The sequence below is a fragment of the Crinia signifera genome, chromosome 4 (genome assembly GCF_055691185.1).
Source record: "Crinia signifera chromosome 4, ASM5569118v1, whole genome shotgun sequence".
NCBI classification, from domain to species: domain Eukaryota; kingdom Metazoa; phylum Chordata; class Amphibia; order Anura; family Myobatrachidae; genus Crinia; species Crinia signifera.
In genome coordinates, this window is record NC_139220.1 from 119,566,773 (window position 1) to 119,591,933 (window position 25,161).

Here is a 25,161-nt window from a genome sequence, read left to right on the forward strand (position 1 = left end):
GCAATTGGGACTATGAGGTCATTTACCTTCCTCAAGTCCTGTACAAATCTAATACTTCCGTCAGCCTTGGAGACTGGGTTGATGGGTGTTGAGTATGGTGAGACAACATATCTCAGTATGCCTTGTTCTAAGAACTCCTGTATCATTGGTCTAAGACCTTCAATTTTCTCTTGTGAGAGTGAATATTGTTTGATGTATACTTGACTTGAATCTGGTTTGAGTTTGGCTTTGTATGGCGTACAGGGTATGAAGCCTGTGTCATAGGGACCGTTGGCCCAGATTCCTGCGTTGATTTTGTCAATTGAAGTGTTAAGTGAGTCTTGGGACATTAAGAAGTGTGGTGAAGTGACGTGAAGTCCACTTCCCTTGGGTGAAGGTGTGATGGAGATGCGGAATTTATTGAAAAGGTCCCTTCCCAATAAGTTGACAGGGCATTCTGCGATGACCCTGAATTGATGTTCACCTAAATAACGTCCGTTTTCAGATTGTATGGTCAGTTCGTCAGTCAGGTAAGTGTCAGTGGGTATCCCGTTGATTCCCATTGAAGGAGTAGTCTTTTGTAATTCACCATCATAGTGTAAGGAACACAGGACACTGGTTGTGGCACCGCTGTCTACCAAAAAGGGTAGTTTCTTCCCATTCACATATAATGTGACAAGGGGTGCATCTTCCCAGTGGGTGGTAAATTGGACAAAAGATGGGACACCCTCCTCCGGGCCCCGTCACAGGGTGGGGTCGGACCAGTCAACTCTAAAGCGTACATGTTCTTGAACGGGTGTGGGGCCACGGGCTGCTCTGGGTGGCCCTTGTGTGAAAGATGGTTGTTGAGACCTGTGTGGGCCTTGTGGAGGTCGATATGGTTGTTGTGGTCTTTGGGGTGGGAAAGTGTGTATCTTGGCCACAATTGTAACATGTTGTTTGTTTTGCTATTGCGCCAGTGTTATTATCTCTGTTGTAAGGAGGGGCCCGATGGTGTTGGTGTGGTGGGCCTTGTGATGGTCTGAAGGGTTTCCTTTGACCATATTGGGGTGCCCTACTCTGTCTATTTGGTGGGCCCCTGTTGTCTTGTTGATAACTATGACTAGGAATTGTGGCGGGTTTTTTTACTTCAAAACAACCTGCTGCTTCTTTTTCGTATAGGTGTGTGTCAAATTCCTCGACACTGTCAGAGGTCCAAGAAGAGACACTCTGCTTTACTGATGTTGAGATGGAGCTGTGTAAGTTACTGATAAAGGTGGAAATGAGTAAGTGGTGCATGTCGAGGAAGAGGCCAGCTTCCTCGGTCCAACATTTCCTAAATCTCTTCCAGAATTCAGTGACTGTCTCAGTGGGTTTTTGCTTACAAGCCACTGCTACAGGTAGGGAGGATCTCATTTTAAATACTTGGACCATGTATGTTTCTAATTCAGTCCACATTTTCTTTATCCCCTCTGTGGTATTTAAGGGGTAGTCTGAGGCGTCGATATCTGCGGATTTTACACTAATTGTTGGAACCTTATCCCAGTCCCAAGCGTGGTGATGATCTATAACATTATCGACAATTAATTTGATATCTTCTTGTGTGTAATTTCTGCCATTACATGCCTTTTTTAAATATGCAATGCATCCTGTTGCTGTGACAGTGGGTTTTGGGCAGTGTTTGATTATTCTATTTAGATCCTCTATGTCTATGGGTTTAGTCAGTAATTGATCACCTATTGTCATGAAGGGTGTATGGGTGGTTGCGGTTCCATCATAGATGGCACCAGATTTTGTTGATTTGGGACTGAGTTCATCGATTGTTTTTGATGGATCTATGTTTATTCTTTTTGCCATTAATTGTTGTCTTGTGATCCTGTCTAACATTTGATCCTCATTTTCTTCATGTCCCTCTAAGGGAGGTGTGTCATCGTTTTCGGATGACTTATTGTCTTTTTCATCTTTCTGGTCTATTTTTTCTTTTGGCTTTTTAGGTGGTTTTATACCTGTTTCACCAAATGATGGGGCTGTGGGTTTCAAGATATGATGTCCGACAGCCATTAATTCTGTGTCTGTAATGGAGGGGTATAGTGGACTATAGGGAGGTGGTGACAGATTTTTGAGTATTTTATTACACCTTAATTCTTCTATATTATGTAATTTTGTTGTGACAGATTTTATCTTTCTCTGTTTCTTAGATAAGTTTGTGTCGTACCAGGAGGGAGCAATGATGAGCCATTGTTCTCCTCCTGCACGCATGTATTTCATATCCCACTTGGGATCTGCTGTGTAATATGGCCAGGCTTCTTTATCCTCTAGACAAAGACCTTTGACCATATCCATGAAGAAAGGGTAGTTTGATCCTTCTCTGGGGAAAGGGTTGGGACTTACTGCTTCTGTCCACCCTGCTAAATTGTCTACCCATGGATTAACTAAGAAGTAATCCGTGGATGAATTACGGGCAACATATTCCTTACATGTTTCACTAGGTAATGGGGGTGGATAGACTGTTTTATTCTTACTATTATTTCCACCCATGTCGGGGTATGATTGTGTATCAATATTTCTGACTGTGAATGGGAGCGTGGAAAGTTCTTAATACTCAGACCAGGGGCGCCGTCTCAGTCAGGCAGGTCGGGACCTGTGGCAGCAGACTGTGAGGGTTGGTCTTTATCTGAATATTATATGAACTATATTTCCTCTAAGTACATCCCATTAATATAATTTTTTTTTTTTTTTTTTTTTTAAGTACAAAATGTTAGTGAAACAACAGACCGTCTACGTGACGGTGGACAGAGTCTTGTTGTTATGTGAATACTGTATATGAAGCCTCACGTAGCGTTATCCTTAGAGGTAAGGAAGCATCAAGGCCGCTAGTCTGTTGGCATACAGTAAACAATATTTTCCTGATGTTATTGTGCGTGAACTTACCAACCGCACTTACAATGGTTATACAGATATCAATTGTGTGTTCACTTACCAACCACACAAAGGATATTCAATAGAACAGACAGTTTTAAACATACAATAAATGAAGACAGAAAAGAATGGCCATAAGGAGACGAGTGATCAAATTGAGGTCACTAAATCGGACCCCAGGTCCTGTCTATGTGTCCCAGACACAAATGTCAATGTTCAGATCCCAGATCTGTGTGCGCACATTGAAGTGAAGTCCCTGACTTCAGAAGTCCCAGACTTCGTAAAAGTGTTCTTCTGTTCCCGGAACAGAGATACACGGGTTCAAATTCTGACTGTCTGCAATCCCAAAATGACAAAAAGATTAGTTCTCTGTCAGTCTAGGGACAGACCCAGAATCCCGGACTCGGAGCCCCCAGCTGTTGGGAGATGTATTGTTATCCCTCCTTTACCTGATAGACCTCAATGTGATGACTCCTTAGAATTCCGTGAGAGAGAGACCCTGTATAGAAATGATCAATAATCGGAGACCAAGTATGCAGGGTACAACTCTGGCTTTAATGGGGGACGTACCACATATTTATAACAATACATAGGATGTAGGCTCGACAAGCTAATAGGCTGGCATTTAGGTACAGAGGTGGGGAAAGTACAGTGTCTAGAGAGGGGGGGGGGGGAGTAAGAGTTACCATATAGGGACATGGTGTAGCATACAGCAGTTTCGGACAAATCGCATGGTATACAGTTATCTCGAAGTGCATAACACAGAGTTCAAAGGAACAAGTTGGGGAAGTAGCATCACGTGATATGCAGGAAAGGAAACTTACAGAATGTACAGGAGAAACGAAACTCAGAAGTACATTAAGACAAGATGGCTGATTAACCCTTCAGATATCCAAAATGAGGCTTGGAATATAAAAGTTCTGTCATTCACTAAAGATCGTGAATAAAAATGGCCGCCGGTTTACATACAAATGGTTTGGAACGTTAAAACGAGGCGTGGAACGCAAATTAAAGATGGCCGCGAGAAACCATAAATATGTGCAGCTCAGAATGAGGCTTGGAGCGCACACCAGGAAGTATGGCGCTAATGAGTCGCGGGAAAACTGCGGCTATAAAACCTGTTTGTATATGCATACACAGTTCAACTGAGGAAGCCGCTGATGTGGTCTACATAGGCGGAGAAACGCGTTTTGAACTGTGTCACTTCTCCAGATTACTGCTGGTAAAAAGTCCGCTGGCTAAAAGTCTCCATTGTGGCTTGCTGGAGTCCTATTGGTGCAGGAGTACCTTCTACAAATCTAATATCCGGAGCGCAACTCTGGTAAGAAAGGGAAACTGCAACCCTGCTGTTTACTATCACTCATTTGGATTACAAATACTTGTCCAAGGACTATCCACCAAGAGCGGGACTGGTAACTATAAGGTGGCATCTATCCTACTATACCTATGTATAAAGGTGTTAAAAGAGCCATTTCTAGCCTCACAGCCTCAGCTATTCAAATGACTTTTTTGTGTTATTTGTTGTAAGTCTTGTCTGTCTTGTGTTTAGTTCATGTAAAAGTGCACTTTCATGTATTTTATTCTGTCTATTATATTTTATAAATAAAATATAAATTTATATGGTTATATTGGTATTTGTATGATTGAGCACAGCAGCGCCCCTTAACAGACTTTGTGGCTAATTGCCACTTAGACTGTCACACTCCTATTGTCTGCATTTAGAGGTACACACCCTCTTAATAGGGGCTGCAGCACTGCCCAATCAATTAAGTGACTGTGTTATTATCTGGGTTATTGCACATTTTAGTGTAAAAAATATTCTGAATATTTTAGTGTAGTGCATTTACTGTCCAGCGCTTTTGGGTGACTATTGTCACATTTTTCTAGGTTATCAAGCATTATTGTTCAGCTAAGACAGTGGTTTCTAACCCTGGTCCTCAAGTACCGCAATTTCACAATTTCTGCAAGTCACCCAGCTGGTGCACTGTGTATCACCAACTATCACATTCCACAGGTGACTCGGAAAATGTGAACTGTTAAGGGTACTTGAGGACCAGGGTTGGGAACCGCTGAGCGACACAAGTTTGTCCTAAAATCTGTAAGCTATTGTCTCAAATTACATAGAAACATAGAATTTGACGGCATATAAGAACCATTTGGCCCATCTAGAAATTTACAGAAATGTTTTATTCTCCCATCACTGAATATTGAAAACAACATTATTTGTTCAATTGCAGGTTTACTGGTGGAGAACTTAATGTCTGTTACAACGCTCTTGATCGTCATATAGAAAATGGACGAGGCGATGATGTTGCTGTTATCCACGACAGTCCTGTTACAGATTCTAAGCAATCAATTACTTACAAAGAGATTTATGAACAGGTAGACTGTGCGTGCGTGTGTGTGTGTTTACAGTGTATGTTAATCAAAACTTAATGCAGTACAATATTTTCGCCATTACAGTGCCACTTTGTGACATGCAGTAGTTTCCTATATAAATTGGTCTTCCTGTTTTGTTGTATACTTTTCAATTTATAATAGTTATCGCGCAAGTTAGCCAGAAGTTGCAGTAGCAGGTAGTCTTTGTGATTACTACAGTATTTTACAGATATTTCACAAATGGCCTTTTTCTAGAGGGTCTGTTCCTATTTGTTCCATGGATCTGCAAGGCTGCCATTGGAATTGTAAGGCAAGTACAAATGAAATGGGCAGGGCTCTCCCCCTTTTAACCTCTCAGGCTAGTAGACCTAAAGGTATAGTATGGAGCCATGATGCCTAGTGCAAGTGTATACTAGTGTACCATGAACCCACCAACAATGAAGGGAATCCTGTACCTAGCCAAATGCCCCTTATACAGATGGAGCCCCTCTCTTTCATTGCCGGCACTCGCCAGAACATCCCCGCTGGTGGAGAGGGACTCCATCAGACTAGGACGTGCATGTGTCTCACACGCACCCGCGTCCCAGTCACTCGGCGGCTGGGCGGCGTGACCCTGCCCATCTCCACTTCAGGGCAGGGTTAGGGGGTGGGGTAGGGGCGGTGGTGGGAACCGGAGATGGGGACCAGGGAGACGGCAGGGAACTCTGTCTGAACGGGATGCACGAGCATCACGTGCACCCCCTTCCGATGTCTGACGATAGAATCGCCATCCCCTGCAAGCATGACGTCGGAGCCATCGGTACCTCCTCACATACTGTAATACCACACCACATCATTTCAGACAGATATGGGGCCAGATGTACTAAGGTACAAATATTGGGGAGTGATTAACCACCAGCCAACCAGATCCTAACTGTCATTTTTCAAGCACAGCCTGTAACATGGTAATAAGGAGCTGATTGGCTGGCATTTCATCACTCTCCACATAATCACTTTTTGAAGCTTCGTACATCCGGCCCATAGTAAGACAACACTTCTCTAAATTGTGGAGTCTACTGAAGCCACTTTATGATTTACCTGGGTATCAATGTGGGTCACACGTTTTGCCTTAACAGATAAAATGGAAGCCACTCCTGATGTTTTAAACCTGCAAGTCATGTTTTGTAGTTAGAGACTTAGGGGTCAACCCTAAAGTGACTGGAATTCGCAAAAAAAAGGATTTGCTTCTCCATCGGGTAGCTATCACTTTTTTCAGAGAATTTGGGCTGAAATCTGCCTGCGTACAGTGTGTGTTCGTGTGTCGTTGCCTGTGTTAAGCCTTGACAAAGGCACCGACCAATTAATATTTAATAGAATTGACCCCTTGATGTAAGAAAATATCTCCCTAATCCCCCTACTCAAGGAAGGTGTGATTTTTCAAAGGAGCAGTCTGTAGCCTTTGGATACTGTTGTATTTGCCACCCTATAAGGCAATGATGGGCAAAGGGCCTTATTCTGGTTCAATCCTTCTGGCAAATTCCTTCTTGGATGGACAAAACCATGTGCACTGCAGTTGGGGTAGATGTTACGTGCACAGAGAGAGTTAGATTTGGGTGGGGATTTACTTCAAAGTGAGATCTAGAGTGCAGTGTAAAAATAAAGCAGTCAGTATTTACCCTGCACAGAAACAAAATAACTCACCCAAATCTAATTCTCTCTGCACATTTTACATCTGCCCCCCTGCAGTGCACATGGTTTTGTCCATCTAAGAAGGAATTTGCCAGAAGGAGTGAACCGGAATAAGGCCCAATGTTAATTTCCAGGACTAGATCTGAAAGAGAGGCTCTCCATTGGATGGACCACTTCCTTTTCTCCATTTTTATTGGGCTTTCAGCTGCACTTTGTATAGTAGACATTAAAGATACTCCTAACAACTTCCTATCTGTCTGATATAATGGAACTACAGCAAGACCTCATGTTCCATAAGACACATGACCTCTATTCGTGCAGTAGTGCACCCCTAGAGGAGCAGGGTACATTTTGCCCTTCAGGCACATTATTATTAGAATATATTAATTTTCAGTAAAATATATTAGGCATAGTTGTGAAACGTTTGTACAGGATCATTTTGCAAGTGGGTCCCTATATATGCAAGTGGAAAATCCAAATAAAATCCTTGCATATCTTTTACCAATATTTTGTCCTATTTTTATGTAATTCACCCATTGACTTACACAGTGCACCCCGGAAGGTTCCTCTGCAGACGGGATGTTTCCAGACACTGCACATCATACAACTACTAAACAAGCTCCCACTTTCCCATACCTGCATTAGGTCCTTATATCGCTCACCTAACACAGTGTAACCTTTTGTTGTGCTTCCAACATGGCTGCCTCATCTGGTACACTTGTGGATGGGATGAAAAATACATGGACTTCACTGTCTTATTAGGACCCTACTCTACACTGCAATTACGCCATTTTGTGACATTTCTTCTAGGGGCTACCTATTCTACTCAGGGTAATCCTGCTCAGTGCGCCTAAGATGGCTGCCTCACCTGGTATCTTGTTAGGGTGGAATACACAGCTTGTGGAAGTTATTAACCAAAATGCCTGCACCAACACTACATTGTGCCTACTGTGCTCTCAATGCTTTCTTTTATGCCAGTAACTTTTCTATTGCTGTACTACCCAAATCTGCTGTATTATGTGCATTGTTTTGATGTCTGTAAAGATACGTTTTATCTTTATCTCTAGCATTCAGGATTTAGTTCCAGCTGCATTATATAGCTTTCTACTCATACTGTCCTTGTTCCACATTTTTATACATGTTATACCTGTGGGTGTGGGATAGCTCACAGTGTCCAGTCAGACATTCAATAGGTCGACACCAAAAGTTAAGGTGCCCATACACGGTACGATAGCACTGTGCAATGCGATGCGCGCTCCCACGGCATCGCATCGCACAGTACAAAAAAGTATGTGCTGCACATACTTTTTGTACTGCCCGCGGATCGCATCACAAGCAAAACACATGCTTTGCAATTCGTTCCAGTCCATAATGGGTGCCATCATCGCACTGTGTCTGGGCACCTTTGCCCATACACGTTACAATTATTGTATACAATATTGGATACAATATCGCATCTCATCTGATCTCGGTTTTGCGATGAGATCAGATGAGATGAGATCTAGTACAAAAAGTATGTGCAGCACATACATTTTGTACTAGATCTCATCTCATCTGATCTGATCGCAAAACCGATATGCAATGAGATGTGATATTGTATACAATATTGTATACAATAATTGTAACGTGTATGGGCACCTTTAGACATGCATTACTTCCGACAGAGACCGTAAGGACGCAAGTACAGTGTTGACGTGGAAATTCAATATGTGTACATGGACACCATATAAGTGTCTGTCAGAAGTCTGGAACCCATACCTGTAGTGATATTTAATACTATTTTATTGTATTGGTATGTTTATCATCCAGCTGCTGGGTCTGTTGACAAAATACTCATGACCTAAAAAAATGACTTTATAATGATGTATTTTATTGATGTAAGCACAGACTGCACACAAGTTTTAGAAGTACACAGACAGTTTTTTTTAACTAATTAATACACCATGGGAGGTATTTTACTGAAATACACAGAGAAAAATGGGCATTAAGGGTATTGCAAGAAAAATACAACATTGCGGTTCCCACTTACTGTTAACTGAGATTTAGACTCGAGAAATAGATTTTGTTATTGCTTCTATTCATGCAATTTATTTCAGCTTAAGGTGCCAATGCACGTTACAATTATTTTATACAATATTGTATACAATATCGCATCTCATCACATATCAGTTTTGCGATGAGATGAGATCTTGTACAAAAAGTATGTGCTGCAGATCTCATCGCAAAACCGATATGTGATGAGATGCGATATTGTATACAATAATTGTAACGTGTATGGGCACCTTTTAGATGTATTAACAATCACATACAGCGACAGGTGCTCCAATAAGACCCCATCCCAGCAATGTGCAAAATAAATTATTAGCACGAGGGATCACTTTACACTACAGACCTACTGCACATACCGTATGTGTTCATTTACACAATGAATGCATCAATAGCTGTTTCCCGTACAGGATCTGGATGAACTTTCTCTGGTAAATTGTGGGATATGTAGCCCATAGATTACAATGCTGCAGCACCCAGTAATACGGTCAGGGGATACTTACATTTTAAGACTATTCCAATGTTTCAAGTGATATCACACAACATTTGTAATAACTCGTTGAGTGCCAATATCTCTGTGAGAGATGCGCAAAATAGCCACTAAGCTTGCCGGCGTCGCTCACATTGTTATATAAATTCAAATAAGAAAATGTGTAAAAAACCATAAAGTAAACCTTACAGGTCATTAAGATAATTACAGATGTTTGCTGGGCAATTTTCACCTATTTTGACAAATTCCCTTGGCACTGAAAGGTATAATTATACCCTAAAAACAGTGTTAACGTGTGAGTGACTTTATGTAGAAGACAGAGACAAGGGCCCTGATTCTAGTTGACTCTGTCCCTCGCGTGTTCGGGTGGGGGGAAGTTGAAGAGTGTAGGGGGCAGGAAGGACCTGGCGGAGAAGGACTGTGGGGACCGAGGAGGTGGAGTATTATCTCCATCCTGATACTTCCCATATCGACTGTATTGACTAATTCTTCTCAAATATTTAAGGGGGGGGGGGGTGAGCTGTCCCCTTACCTCCCTGATCTAGCACATATGCTGCCAAAAAATGACTAGGCACTATTTAATTTTGTACATTTTTTTTTGTTTGTTCACATATTCTAAGTATAATCTCTTACCTACTTGTTGTTTTCCCGGTGTAATTGGACAGCCCCTGGCAAGCCTGTTACCGTAATCATCAATGGTGGGTAATAGGAAACCACCGCATGGGGATGAATGGTGAATGGGTTTTATTGTACACAATGTGTTTGTTTTAAGGTGCCCATACACAGAGCAATGAGATGCACCCTCCCATGTACATCCCATCGCACAGCACATATTGGGCCAGATTCTCTAAGCTTCAAAAGTGATAAAATGGAGAGTGATAAACAGCCAGCCAATCAGCTCCTGCCTGCCATGTCACAGACTGTGTTTGAAAAATGTCAGGCAGGAGCTGATTGGCTAGTTGTTTATCACTCTCCATTTTATCACTTTTAAAGCTTAGAGAATCTGGCCCAAAGTATATGCAATCTAGTACTAAAAGCACGGAGTTCATCGCACTGTGTTATGGGCACCTTTAAAACTCATTGCTTATGTTAAATGGTGCTCCTGACAATTCGCTGTTAACTGTCATTTTACTTTAAAGTGTGTGTGTGTGTGTGTGTGTGTGTGTGTGTGTGGAAAAAAAAACATTTCTCAGACCATCTAAACCTGCTGCCTCCAACAATGAATAACTTAACCTTTCATGCTTTGCTTTGGACAGCATAGAATAATGTTAGTATTGGTCTTGCAATATTCAGGTTTGCATGTAAAATACCTTAACCTGAGTACTGTAATGGACATCTCACTAAGGGCTTAATTCAGACCAAATTTGCAGATGAGTAGTTGGCCACTGCCCATTCACAGTGCGAAAATGTTGCAGTCCGATATCCTGTCGCGCATCCTTCATATGCAGTTCATGAATCATCGAGTGATTTTCCAGTCTGTACAAATGTACGAGTCTGACCTTTCCACAACTCTGCAACAGATACACTCCCTCCCTTAAGTGCCTGGGCTTCCCTGTGTTTTTTCTGATTTTGACACTCCCATAAAATGGGCGGTTATCACCCACAAATGCGGACTTGCTGTCAGTGAGATTGCGAGGGGATTGTGATTAGATATTTTCACTAGTTCTGTCTCTATTTTGGCGCGAGCATGCGTGCAACGATCCATAAGCGGCAAAGTCCTTCGCTAATCGAACGGATTGTGAATTCACACAATAGCATTCAGGTCTGAATAACCCCCTGAAACCTGGACCCTGATTTGAGAGCCATTTTTGTCTAGTAGTTTGATTACATTATGAAGTAGAATATGACTTATTTTGTTAGCCAGCCAGACACTAAGGAGGGATGTTGAGCTTGATAATAATTAATACTGTGGCAGGGGGGAAATATGTGAGCATTCCCGGTTCATAAACCAAGATGATTTATTAATACAGATATAAAGCCACATGAGAGATTACTACACAAGGCTTTAACAATGAATCCACAAAGAATGAATGTATACTAAATAAATAAAGAATAAAGACACTTATGGCTGCTGAGTGTTGATGTAAAAGTATCTCTTTCATTGGGGATCCCAAGGCATCCACCTGCTCCTATGCTGGCTCCGTACCCTCCATATGCAGAGCTCTCTCCCGTATCGTCCAGCTACCTTTGGGCCTTATTCTAGTTCACGCTTTTCTGACAAAATCCTTCTTAGATGGACAAAACCATGTGCACTGCAGGGGGGGCAGATGTAAAATGTGCAGAGATAATTAGATTTGGGTGAGTTATTATGGTTCTGTGCAGGGAAAATACTGGCTGCTTTATTTTTACACTGCAATATAGATCTCACTTTGAATTAAAACCCCACCCAAATCTAATTCTCTCTGCACAAGTTACATCTGCCCCCCTGCAGTGCACATGGTTTTGTCCATCTAAGAAGGATTTTGTCAGAAAAGCGTGAACTAGAATAAGGCCCTTTGTCTCAAACTGAAGAAAAAGATGGCCACATGAGAGTTTTTAAAAAAAAAAATTCCTATCAATCCTGGTGACTGGGCAGCCAGTTGCTGAGAACTGTCAGAACCCCAGGTACTATCAAAGTATGGTTCTAGTGTGCCTATAGCCAATTGTGCACAAGCAAGGTTATACAATATTACACAATTTTCCTATTTTAATAATTCCTGAAACTTCTATAAAGTTGAATACTGTATAGTCTACCCTTGTCTTTTGGGATCTTATTTTTTTTCCCTGTAGATTCTGACATATAATTTCTTTTTTAAAGGGAACTAGAATGTTTTTCTAAACTTATATTTGCAAATGAAAGGTTACTAAAATGATTTGAGCTAACGTTAAAGGTACTTATTTCCTAGCACGGCGCACATCTCATAAGATTGTATGCCTTAATTAAGGCATACAATCTATACAATTGAAAAGATTTTTAATTGTATGTACAATATCGCATCTTATGGATCTCATTTTATGGATCTTATGCATCCATAAGATCCATAAGATAAAATATCCATCAACACCAACCCGAAGCGTGGCGAGCGGCTTCGGCACGCGTCCTCCGACCTTTTCATACCCCCACTATCTACGTCGTGCGTGGAGTTGATTTTATATAGTGTGGCGAGTGCAAAGCGTGGCGAGCGGACGCGTAATACCTGCAAAGTAATGCGCGTCCCCTTGCGGTGCTCGCTGCGCTCTCCACGCTTCGAACTCAGTGGCTCGCTGCGCTCGCCACACTATATAAAATCAACTCCATGCCGACGTGGCTAGTGAGGGTATGAAAAGGTCGGAGGACACGTACGCCACGCTTCGGGTTGGTGTTGATGGATCTTTTATCTTATGGCTTCTTATGGATTTTATGGATGCATAAGATCCATGACATCCATAAGATAAGATCCATAAGATGCTATATTGTACATACAATTAAAAAAAATTTCAATTGTATATCTCGTCGATCTTGTCCATGCACAAACACATAAGATGCATGCAATTCTTGCGATATCGTCCCGACAAATACAATCTAGATCGTGGGCGCCGTGCTAGTAAATAAGTACCACGTTAAATAATCCCTGTTTTGCTTAATTTTTAATAGACACAGACACTCATTTTATAATGTACAACACTAAGAAATTGTAGATCATTAGCATGTATTTACATTATATTTCCTTATCCTCCTCATGGTTATCAGCAGAGATTAGGACAATGCACAATGTCAAATTTACTAATCCTCATACACCAATTATATTCCATCTTTCAGCAAGTCTCCAAGTAGCATTTTATGTCCTCACATAGCTAGTTTATTGTGACACCCACTGTTCCCAAGGCTAGGTTAGACTGCATGATATAATGCATGTATCAGCAGTGTTTATTCATTTATGAGCCAGAAAGCATTTTAGTAGTAAATAAATCATGTGTTTTTCATCTTCCATGCCATTGCCTTCTGTAGGGTAAAACCTGGAATGGTCATTTTATGATTGCTGCAGCACTTTCTCAGACAGAGAAGTAAATCTCTCTCCAATGGATAAGTCAATGTTCTAGATTTCATATATTAGGTAAATACAAGGTGATATTTTATCATAATTGGGACACACTAAAGCCATGAAATTATGACAGTTATTAAAATACAGACTATATAATCATTACAGGTTGAGTATCCCTTATCCAAAATGCTCGGGACCAGGAGAATTTTGGATAATGGATTATTCCGTATTTCAGAATATTTTAATATTTCAATTATGTATTTTGAAGTATCTTGCATTTATGCTGTATAAACACATCAACCATATGGAATACACACAAATATATTTTATTTGTTCAAAAAACAAGGTTTGAAAACGTGAAACAAAGTTTGTGTACTATCTCAGGCACTGACTTTGAATGCCAAGCAATCATTGTCTTGCACATATATAGTGCCAGTTACATATCATTCCCTCAGTAGTGCTGTTACAAATGTTCCCAGTAAGTTTTTAGAATTTTTTTTTTTTACTTTCTGGAATGTATGGTTTTCGGGATAATTCGGATAAGGGATACTCAACCTGTATATCCCGCATTGATTGTTGCAATAGTGTCCTAACTGGTCATCCCAAGAACAGACTCTCGCTACTGCAATCCATTTTAAATGCTCCTGCGAGGCTGACCTTCCTTGCAAGATGCTCATCTTCTGCTGATCCGCTCTGCCAGCCCCACCATTGGTTGCCTGTATATTACCGATCTTGACCACTGCGCTCTGCACAAGATCTGCGTCTCTCTTCTGCACGGATCACTAGCTCCCAATCACTATTACAGGACTTCCATCGGGCTGCTCCCATCCTATGGAATGCTCTTCTCCACTAGCCTCCAGACTTTCAAGTGTTCCCTGAAAACTCACCTATTCAGGCAAGCCTATCATATTTAAGTTCCACATGTATAACTCTCTGAGGCACTTATGTATTATATAGCTCCCCTTCTGGACTTGCAACTTGGTGGGACTGCTATGCTATTACTGGTGCCTGTCCTTGTGTTTCCCTCCTATGTCCCTATAGATTGTAAGCTTGCAGCAGGGCCCTCCTACCTCCAAGTCTGTCTGTTGTTACCCAGTTTGTCTTATCCCTGTCTACTATTTTAAAGCGCAATGGAATCTGCTGCGCTATATAAAAAACTGGGTACTTATGTATTATCTGGACTCCCATGTTAAATGCACCCCATTTTTTCATACCCCTACTATCCAACTACGCATGGAGTTGATTTTATATAGTGTGGCGAGCACAGCGAGCCACCGTGCCCAAAGCGTCGTGAGCGCAGCGAGCCCCGCAAGGGGACGCGGTCTCATAAGAAAAGCGGGACTCCAGATATTACATAAGTACCAAAAACTGTAAATAAATAAATATAATGGTGATTACAAAATACACACTATAGTGCATTTGAATGCACTGCAGGCTGGGAGGGAACCCATTTTTGAAACTTGAGCATCCCAAAAGGATGGTTCGGGGTCCCATTAGCAGAGGTCCAGTGTCCCAACGGCGGTGGTAGAGGTCTGGGATACCATCTGCGGCCGCAGCACTATTATTATTTTTTTTGGGAGGTGGGGGTTAAAAATGGCAGTGCCAAACAAATCACGTCATATTAGCCAGCGCGAGACAGGGGGCAGTCTAAGAGTGGAGGTGGGAGCCTAGTAGAGCTGCTGAAGACTCCAAAGTACTGGGTGGGAGGCAGCCAATGCAGAAGAGCTTAAAGGCAGCTGAACCCCAAGTGAAGATCACATATGAGGACCCCAGAAGAAGCTTTAGGGAGGTGGCAGCAATGCAAAAGAGCTTTAAGGCCGCTGCCCCCTAGGTGAAGGAGCAGATAAATATTAAAACGGTACTTGTGTATTATCACGGCGCCCCTGATATTGATCGCGCAATGTTTTTATCGCATGGCATGCCATACACCCGATGCACTGCGATGCGATTTTAGCCCCCTATTTGATTAAAAATTGTATAAGCACCCTAATGGGTGCTTACAATGTTAAGTGCACCCCCACGCCACCCCCCACTATAAACGTGAACCCGAAGCGTGGCGAGCGGCGGCGATACGCGTCCTACGACCTTTTCATACCCCCACTATCCACGTCGGCGTGGAGTTGATTTTATAAAGCGTGGCGAGCGGACGCTTATACCTGTGAAGTTATGCGCATCCCCTCATGGGGCTCGCCACGCTTCGGGCTCGCTGCGCTCGCCACACTTTATAAAATCAACTCCACGCCGACGTGGATAGTGGGGGTATGAAAAGGTCGTAGGATGCGTACCACCCCTCCTCGCGGGCTCACTGCGCTCGCCACGCTTCGGGTTCACGTTTATAGTGGGGGGTGGCGTGGGGATGCATTTAACATTGTAAGCACCCATCCCATCCCATCGCATTGTATGGCATTGTATGCCATATACAGTCCCGCTAATTGACAGGCGGGCCGGAGCGTTCCTGGGGCGGGGGAACAGTTGGGAGGGCCAGTGATAACCGCTGCTCTGCAAAGAAGCTGGTGATCACCGGTGATCACGGCATCTAGCAGGTCTTCTTTAGAAAGGTTGGCATATCTCCAACTGAGTCCGAGCACAAGCAATGGCTACCATTGGGGGGAAAAAAATAATTATCGTAGGCAATGTTTAGATTTGCTGTCCTAGGCCATCATCCCAAAACGAATAACATTCTTTTTTCTGTTTCAACAAGGGTACTTGTTTTCTAGCACGGCGAGCACGTACGCAAACGTAGTCAAATCGCATCGCATGCCATTATTGTATGGCATGCGATGAGATGCGATTTTACCTGTTATAATGGCATTTAATGTACTATACCAGTGGTTCCCAACCCTGGTCCTCAAGTACCCCTAACAGTGCACATTTTCTAGGTCTCCACACAGAATCACAGGTGACATAATGATCTCCACATGTGGATCTTTTAAAATGTGTTTGAATAATGAGTGCACCTGCTGGGTGACCTGGAAAACGTGCACTGTTGGGGGTACTTGAGGACCAGGGTTGGGAACCACTGTACTATACCATTAAATGACATATGATGTCATTTATTTACGCACACACCCCCCCCACTATCCACATTATCCCGAAGCGTGGCGAGCACAGCGGAACGCGTCCGGCCCACCTTTTCAGACCCCTACTATCCACGTCGGTGTGGAGTCGATTTTATATAGTGTGGCGAGCCACCGAGCCCGAAGCGTGGCGAGCGGACGCGTATTATGTTACATGTATTACGGGGGGCTCGCCACGCTTCGGGCTTGGTGGCTCGCTGCGCTCGCCACAGTATATAAAATCAATTCCACGCCGACGTGGATAGTGGGGGTATGAAAAGGTCGGCCAGATGCGTTCTGCTGTGCTCGCCACGCTTCAGGATGACGTGGATAGTGAAGGGGGGGCGCGCGGGGCCTAAGTAAATGACATTATATGTCATTTAATGGTATAGTACATTAAATACCATTATTATATGTCGAATCGGATCCAATATCTGATCGCATTGCATGCCATACAATAATGGCATGCGATGTGATGCGATTTTTTTATCGGACCCGGTTTTTGTAATGTATTCACTGACGGAGAGCAGTGAATACATTACATAGGGAAATCGCATCGCATGCCATACAATAATGGCATGTGATGCGATGCAATTTCACTATCTTGAATAGCCCACTACGCAAATGCCGTAGTGGGTGCCATGCTAGGAAACAAGTACCTCCAATAAGTGTTTGTACTGTAAAATACTTTTGGCAGTGTTAAATAAATCAATAGCATATGTGGCAAATACTGTACAAGTGATAGTTGTCTCTTTAACTCTTACCGGTTGCCTAAATCTAATCTTTATATTCAGGTGTCCAGGCTAGCTGGTGTCATGACAAAATATGGAGTAAAAAAAGGAGATCGAGTTGTCATCTATATGCCAATGATACCACAGGCAATGTATACGATGTTGGCATGCGCAAGAATTGGAGCTGTACATAGTCTTATATTTGGAGGGTTCGCACCCAAGGAGTTATCTGTGCGCATTGATCATGCAAAGGTAAGTATGGTCCAGTAAATCACTGTTCATGCTTTTATCTCTGAGAAGTTGTGACCGTTGCTTACATCAGTAATGTCAGAAATGTTTCATATTTATTATGTGTATGATTTAATCACATTCTATATTCTGTATGTCTAATTGTTTATTAATAAAGTTACTTTGAAAAAGGAGTGGTGTGGGGGAAGCCTGGACTGCACACCCTAATCTTAAACCTAATAAGAGGCGCTACCATATTAAGAATTGTAGTAGCATGCAGGAAAGAAGGAAATGCAGGTGCGCACTCTTAAGTACTCAATCTCCCGCCACTATTCCCGAAGGGGGAAATAGTGGCGGGGCCCTATTCAATGCTGTCTTTCCCAACAGCATTGAACAGGGATTTTGGGAGAACGGGCTTGACTTTAGAAGCAGTTGGGCACATTCTGCTGAGAACGGCTCTGGATTGTCAAGCTCCCGGCTGCAGCTCAACGATCCACAGCCATATCTCGCGGCCACACCCCTTGTTCGGCAGGCGGGACGTTGAATCCTGCCTGCCGAATTTTTTTTCAAGCCAGCCGAAAACTGGACAGGGTCACGGCTGTCGGGCCAGCCCGACAGTCGTGACCCAGGATTGAATATACCCCTAAGACTACTCATAGCTAAAATAATTAGAGTAAACTCTGCATTTTAAGATGAGTATAATTGAGGTTCATAGCACATTACTCCAAAAATGAGGGCCCATCCACCATGTCAAAATGAACCCCATGATTATTTTTGCAATCTATGTATTAAATATGTGTATCTTTCTGCAGCCCAAGTTAATTGTAACTGCATCATTTGGCGTGGAGCCGGGCAGGAGAGTTGAGTACGTTCCTCTTGTAGAAAAAGCTTTAGAGATGGTTAGTCACAAACCAGAGAAAGTTCTCATTTACAGCCGCCCCAACATGGTAGGTAAAAGTCTATTCCATTTCAGTCCTACTTATATTCTCTGTAAATCAAACAGCAAATGTTTTTCTACTTTTCTATTGTATTCTAAACTTGGGCAGTCTCTTTAAGAAATGTACATTTGTAAACCATTTGTGCTGTACATCACATTGGGGACATGGAGGGCATGTCTAAGTTCTAACAAAGGGTGTTCCTGTAGGAAAGTACACTCAGAGCATTTATTATTACCAGTCATATATATGGCACACATATTCCACAGCGCTTAACAGAGAATATTTGTTCCTTCATATCGATCCCTGCCCCATTGTGGTAGGGAACAATCTGTATTCCCTACCACATATACACACATACCAGTATATTTTGGGAGGAAACCGGAGAACCCTGAGGAAAACGGAAGTATTGGAAACTGGTATAGCATGTCATTGTGACTTTGTCATCAACTCCCAATACGTGCTCCCTGTAATCTGACAAATTTGAGGGGTACTTATTTAAAGGTTATTAGACTAACTTCTGGTAAATAGATTTTTAAATGTAGATAAAAATTGAAGATGTATTGTAGTACAAATAATTGTATAGTAAGTATCCGAGAATCCTATCCTATATCATTTTGTTAGCTGCATATAATAATTATGTTGAACGAAGTAAGGTTTAAAACTATAATAAATTATTATTCCATTATACTTAAACGACCATTGCCACATCTTTTTCCAATTTTTTTTATTTTTTTCTTCAATTCACTCTTGGGAAGTCTGGGAACTACGGTGAGTGTTTAATCTTTTTACTCTATTTTTGGATTCTCAAAACTGCAGATTTATCAACATTGTAAGGATTGTCTGCCACAAGGCATGTTTTTCTAGTGTGCATACCCTTGTATTCAAAATTACATTAACTTTTAGCCATGTGTCTAATGCAAATGTGTGATTTAGAATGATGGTTTCACTAGGTTCCTGATTCGACATTAGCCTAAACCCCAGCGCATTTTTTACACTATCTTATTGTTTTGCAGCTGTAGAAAACAAATTATTTAGTGTACATGTTACTTTAGTAACCACAGCATTACAATGACTTAATGTACTACTTTTAGAATATAATTTTGTTAAGGACATATGCATTTTTTTTCTCTAACTTGTAAAGGAACAAGCACGTCTAACTTCTGAGCTACATATTGACTGGAGAGAAGAGATTGCTAAAGCTAGTCCACATGACTGCATTCCTGTGCCTTCTGGTCACCCTCTGTATGTTCTCTATACGTCTGGGACAACAGGGCTGCCAAAGGTATTACCAACCAGATTATGTTTTAAATAATGTAAATTAAATTATTTCACCTTTTTGTATAACTTTAATTTATTGATTTGAATGTGTCATTGTGTCAGTTTTGATTAATGTTTTGTTTACTATTCTCCATTGTCGTTTTTCACCAAAAACATTGAGCTATAGAGTCGGGTGGCTGGTAAAGCTCCGAAGGTTTGGATTCAGATGGTCAGTAGCTGACATCGGAATCCCGACTGTTTTAATTGCACAAGAGTCGGGATCCTGACTGACCAGGACTATTCTCCATCATGGGAGGTCATGACCCACATAGAGGGAGAATAGAATCTCTGCAAGGGGCTTCATCGTGCTCACCCCCTGTCAGAGTACATGGTAGGGATTCTGTTGTAGGTATACCTACCATCGGAGTCCCAACTGTCAGCCAACCATAATACACCCTTATAGTCATGTTCTTGTGCAGTTATATCCACAGATTATAATTATGCGGTGGAAACCAGAGAAGGAAGTCAGACCTATGACATATTTTCTGCTCTTCTCCATGACCACATAGACAATGGTGTTACTCCACAATCTTCTCCTCCTACAGAGTCATGACAGGAAAGACTATACGCTTAGAGGATATAGGATCTCACCTACTTTCTTCCTTCATCTTGTTTTCTGTAATTCCATTCCACAGACATTTAGACCGTTTGATGGGCTTGTGTTTTTGGTCTCTGCATATGTGGTAGTGCAAGCTTCATGGATATTTTTTATTTATAGATTTGTCTTGAGGAATCAGATTGTCTGAGCGTATCAGGAATTTGTATTGAGGAATCAGATTGTCTCACCTCAAGGTGGCTTTCCTATGGTGAGCAGTTTGCCCCAGATTGGATTAAGGAGAATTTGGTATTTTTGTAATGAACCATTACATCCTTTTCTCTGAATCTATTGTTGGTGTTCCTTGGTTTACAGCTCCTTTTAAAGTTGTAGTGAAGACCAGTGTTTGCAGTTGGGGAGGGTGGCTCTGTCTGTCATGTGCACTGTCTCCCAGATGGGTTCAGAAATAGGATTTAACGTTAAGTACAAAAATCTCATTTTTAGAAGCATACATAGAATCCTATATGGACTGCTTTTGCAAATTAAATCAAGGGACTTCTGCAGATATCATAGATGCAATAGCCTTTTTTTACATTTCAGGGATTCTTCATTTTTGCTGTTACAGCACTTTCCACAAAATAGTGTCCCCTGGTGAGAGATGTGCTTAAGCACACATCGCTGACACACATGCGATGCACCAGCGATGTGTGCGGAGTGAGCTGTGCAGACCAGTGTTCTCATGATTTTATTAGATTTTGACTGCAAGCAGTCAAGATCTATTCAGGCGATAGGGATGCGTGGGTCCACTTATCCCCATTGCTATAGCCTGTACACACGGAGCAATCTGTGCTTAATTTCTAAGTTATCTAGACAGTTCGCTTAGAAAATAGCCCTATATTGCTCCATGTGTACGGGCCTTTAATGAATATGCCCCTATGAAAGTTTTATTCCTGTATTGCTAATAATTTAAATCCATAAGAAGGTACAGGCATTTTGGGCAGAGTAGCATAATGGCAACACAGTGTCTCACTTTTCTACTGTACATACGTTTCTGAATTTCATTATAATAATCTTTGTTGTTTTTAATCAAATCGTAGAGTGAAAGTGGAGAGAAGTGAAGCCATTAATCATTCTGCTTTTAACTCTTATTTTATAGGTTGTGTTTGAAAAATGACAGTGCTTGGTTTCTCTCCAATTTATACCTCCATATATGTCCTAAACCAAACAATGTCTATAAAAGCAAATTCAATTGTTTAGTTCTGATTTACATGAAACAAAAGTGACTATTTGTTTCAGTGAATGAAACAGAGAAAGGTTGTGAAGTCTCAAATCATATTTGCAACGTGGATAAAATACTGTTTTCAGGAAGCGCGCACATTACTAAAACTCAGAGGCAAGGCCACCGTCAGGGGGGGCGGGGGCGGCTCTGGTACTTCAATCTCAGGCCCAGACCTAGAGGGGGCCCAAATGGCAACAGTAGGATCAGGGCAGGCTGCGTGTTGGTCACAGGCAGAAAGCCATGATTGTCCGTCAGTCTGTGAGCTTTGATTAATTGATGGCTGGCTCCAAATTTAAAATACTATTGGCTCTGTGTACCTAAAATGCTGCCTGACTGTAACCAGTTGGCGAGCTCTCTACACTGCTGCAGAGAGCAATACAGTAGGTGAAGCTGTAAAGGGGTGATACATGTTGCCGGAGCTATGGCTGCATACTGAAGACGTTTGTAAGCTGCAGTATAAATCCTAAATATTACTATATCAGTATTCTTGGGTGAGATGTTTGGAAGAAGAGTTCTTAATGCATATGTACTAAGCCTTGGTGAGGGATAACGTACCAGCCATTTGGCTCCTAACTACCATGTTACAGGCTGTGTTTAAAAAAATGACAGCTTGAAGTTGGTTGCTTGGTACTTTATTTCTATTCACTTGATCACTTTAAGTACCATGGCAGTTAGAAGACTTTCTGGTACTATCTCCACTTTATTACTCTCAAAGACTTAGTATGTTGTAAGTGTATTAACTTGTTGTTCATTTTATTACTATTATTATCCCTTTTGTGTATGCTTTCATGGAAACTGAAGCATAAAATGATTCTATAAACTCTTATTGTTATTATAACTTATTTACACTCTTCATTGTACATGCTGCCATGAAGTCAAGAAAAACAAATTGAGTAAATATCCAGTTTCTGCAGTCATTAGGTGCAATGCAATACAAGGAAGTTTTTTTTTTTATTCATGATCACTTTCTGTGTATATCTATTTTTCTGTCCTTATGTTATGTGGTTATTACCACAGTTTGAAATGTGTTGGTCATTGCTGCAATGTTAATACTATGTAGTGACATTGGCTTGTATTGGATTTAGGGTGTTGTAAGATGCACTGCTGGGTATGCTGTGATGCTGAACTGGACGATGGCTGCTATTTATGGCTTAAAGCCAGGAGAGGTAAGGGTGGATAAAAGTTATGATAACAATTGTATATAAGTAAATTTAAGTCTATCAAAGATATATACTACAAAGTTTTTCTAGTACCACTTTTACACCACACCTCTTACCCAGGATTTTGCCAGTGTGAACAGGTCTATCTGGTCGCGACAAGGGTCGAACCCATAAGATATCATGGTAGTCTACATTGTGAAAGGTGCAACCCTGGTTACTCTACATGGGTTTCATAAAAGCCTGTGTAACGTTATTCCTGGTAGACTCTGATGACACCTACACCCGTCCCAGGTTGCCCTGGCATTGTCAGACCTAAATCCTAGGTGCTGGCCTTCGTGTGAAAAGGTGTAAAATTTGTATCAACACAGTTTGAAACCGTGATCCTGGAACCTAGGATTTAGGTGTGAAAGAGAGATTATTAATTAAGGTATACTCAGCTTTTGTGTTTAAGTTATAACTCCACCCTCTGGGTAGTGCAGGGGTGGGTAATTATTTCAGCTGGGGGGCCACTTAATACTTCCAGCATTTATTTGAGGGCCGCACTCCAGAAAATAGGGTGTTTGGTCATTCAAAAGGGGGTGTGTCTTTGTATTGTAGCGCACCATATACCCCTTTTACACATCATGCAACACAATAGTAGGCCCCTTATACTTGCCCCTTATACTTGCCCCTTACATTAGTAATTCCACACACCAGCTCCCCCTTAGTAATTCCACACACCTGAACCCATTAGTAATGCCACACATCTTCTAAAACCAGGCGCAGCCTGACAGGAGGAAGGACACTAGCCACACCCAGCGGTGGCCCCCAGGGCTGACGGCGGCAGGCAGCGTGACCGGGCAGAGCCCACTTCCAGTGTATCAGTCTCTATCTGGCTGCAGCATCCCCTGTGCACACAGTATGCGCGTCTCTGGAGCGTGTCCCTGTCTGGGGGCAGTGCCTTGTTTGACAGCTCAGGGACGCGGACCTCAGAATAACGGTTATTAAAAGATCTCTGAGGAGGGAACCAATCATCTGTTAGCAGGCGTGGACCGTGCCTGCTACATAAGGTTTGGAACACAGCCAGGGCACACAGACAGCAGCGGCAGGCCAGTCAGGAGCTGTTCGTGGGCCACCTGTTGCCCACCCCTGGTGTATTGTAATCACCAGAAATATTGGGGCATATGATTTCCCAATACACAAGGCACCCCCTTAATCTAAGGTCTTCTATCTGAACAGCTGGTGTATAATGCAAACTTTCCAATTAGACAGCTGGCATAGAATTGATCCCCATCATTTAGTGTAAAGTAAGCCGCACATGGTGGACCCACAACTATAAACCTTGGAACCACCAGTCTGTTATCCCTAGGCTCCCTGCTCTCCTTCCCCGATGTGCGGTGTGCACATTCATAGCTTTCCACACTCCCTTAGGATTCTTTTATGGATCAGTTAAGATTTGCAATATTCTAGTCTGACTACTTTTACCTTTTTCAATATGGTTAACAAATGATGATCTGTACATTTGTTTTACATCATTACAGGTATGGTGGGCTGCTTCTGATTTAGGCTGGGTTGTCGGCCATTCATACATTTGTTATGGACCACTTTTGCATGGCAACACATCTGTGTTATATGAGGTATGTTTTAGAATATTGTAGCACCTTTCATCTTCATCACATGTCCTTGCAAGAAGTTATTAATGGGGACTAAGGGGTCGAATTCTTCCCCGTTTTAGATGGTGGGGCTCTGCGCATACGTGTATATGTGCATGTGCAGACCCCCTGTGCAAACATAAACAATACAACGATTTATTAAAATCTTTTAAAAGTTCTATTGGGAGATGGGCTTTTGCCCATAGCAGCCAATCAGATGGGATGTTGCTCATAGAAACCTATCAGATTCTACTTATTAAGCCCCTTCTAGGACAGTGGTCGCTAACCCGTTGCTCGCAAGTTACTGGTAGCTCACTGCAGCAATCCGGGTGGCGCGACCACTCGCAGATGCCCATCCCTCCATTACCCGCTGCCCATCTCTCTATTACCCACTGCCGCAGCCGCTTCTGTTCTCCCTCTGAGCGGTGGAGAGCACCTCGCGCATCTCTCCTACCCCTCACTGTGCATCCCTGTGACTGGGCCATGCGCCAATCAGAGCTCGTGGGCCGGCAGCCAATAAGGAGCTGGTCTACGAGCTTTGATTGGTGGGTGGGAAGGTAGGGGGGAAGGAGAGACGTGTGGTGTGCTGTGCTCTCCCCCCCCCCCTCGGCGACACGATAGCACTGGTGGGGGACGCCGGACTGTCCTCTCCCCGGCAGCAACAACAGTGAGTGCTGCTGCTGGGATACTGGCACTGTGGGGGCATACCCGGTACCATGGGGACATACCTGGCACTATTGGGGGCATATGTATATCAAGCACTGCACTACTGGAGGCATGTGTGTATCACACCCAGATGTTTATTGACTGCACCCCATGTGGCTA

General features: G+C 42.4%; 1 protein-coding gene across 4 annotated transcripts in view; it reads left to right on the forward strand.

Annotated features, from left to right (window-relative positions):
• Positions 1 to 25,161, forward strand: part of ACSS3 (acyl-CoA synthetase short chain family member 3) — a 137,748-nt gene that overhangs the window by 42,167 nt on the left and 70,420 nt on the right. For all 4 annotated transcript variants that reach the window (XM_083182318.1, XM_083182317.1, XM_083182319.1 and 1 more), the window contains exons 3-8: positions 5,115 to 5,259; positions 17,312 to 17,500; positions 18,289 to 18,423; positions 19,556 to 19,696; positions 22,631 to 22,711; positions 24,226 to 24,321. In XM_083182318.1, the coding sequence (XP_083038444.1) occupies positions 5,115 to 5,259; positions 17,312 to 17,500; positions 18,289 to 18,423; positions 19,556 to 19,696; positions 22,631 to 22,711; positions 24,226 to 24,321 (787 nt within the window). The remainder of the gene's footprint in view (positions 1 to 5,114; positions 5,260 to 17,311; positions 17,501 to 18,288; positions 18,424 to 19,555; positions 19,697 to 22,630; positions 22,712 to 24,225; positions 24,322 to 25,161) is intronic.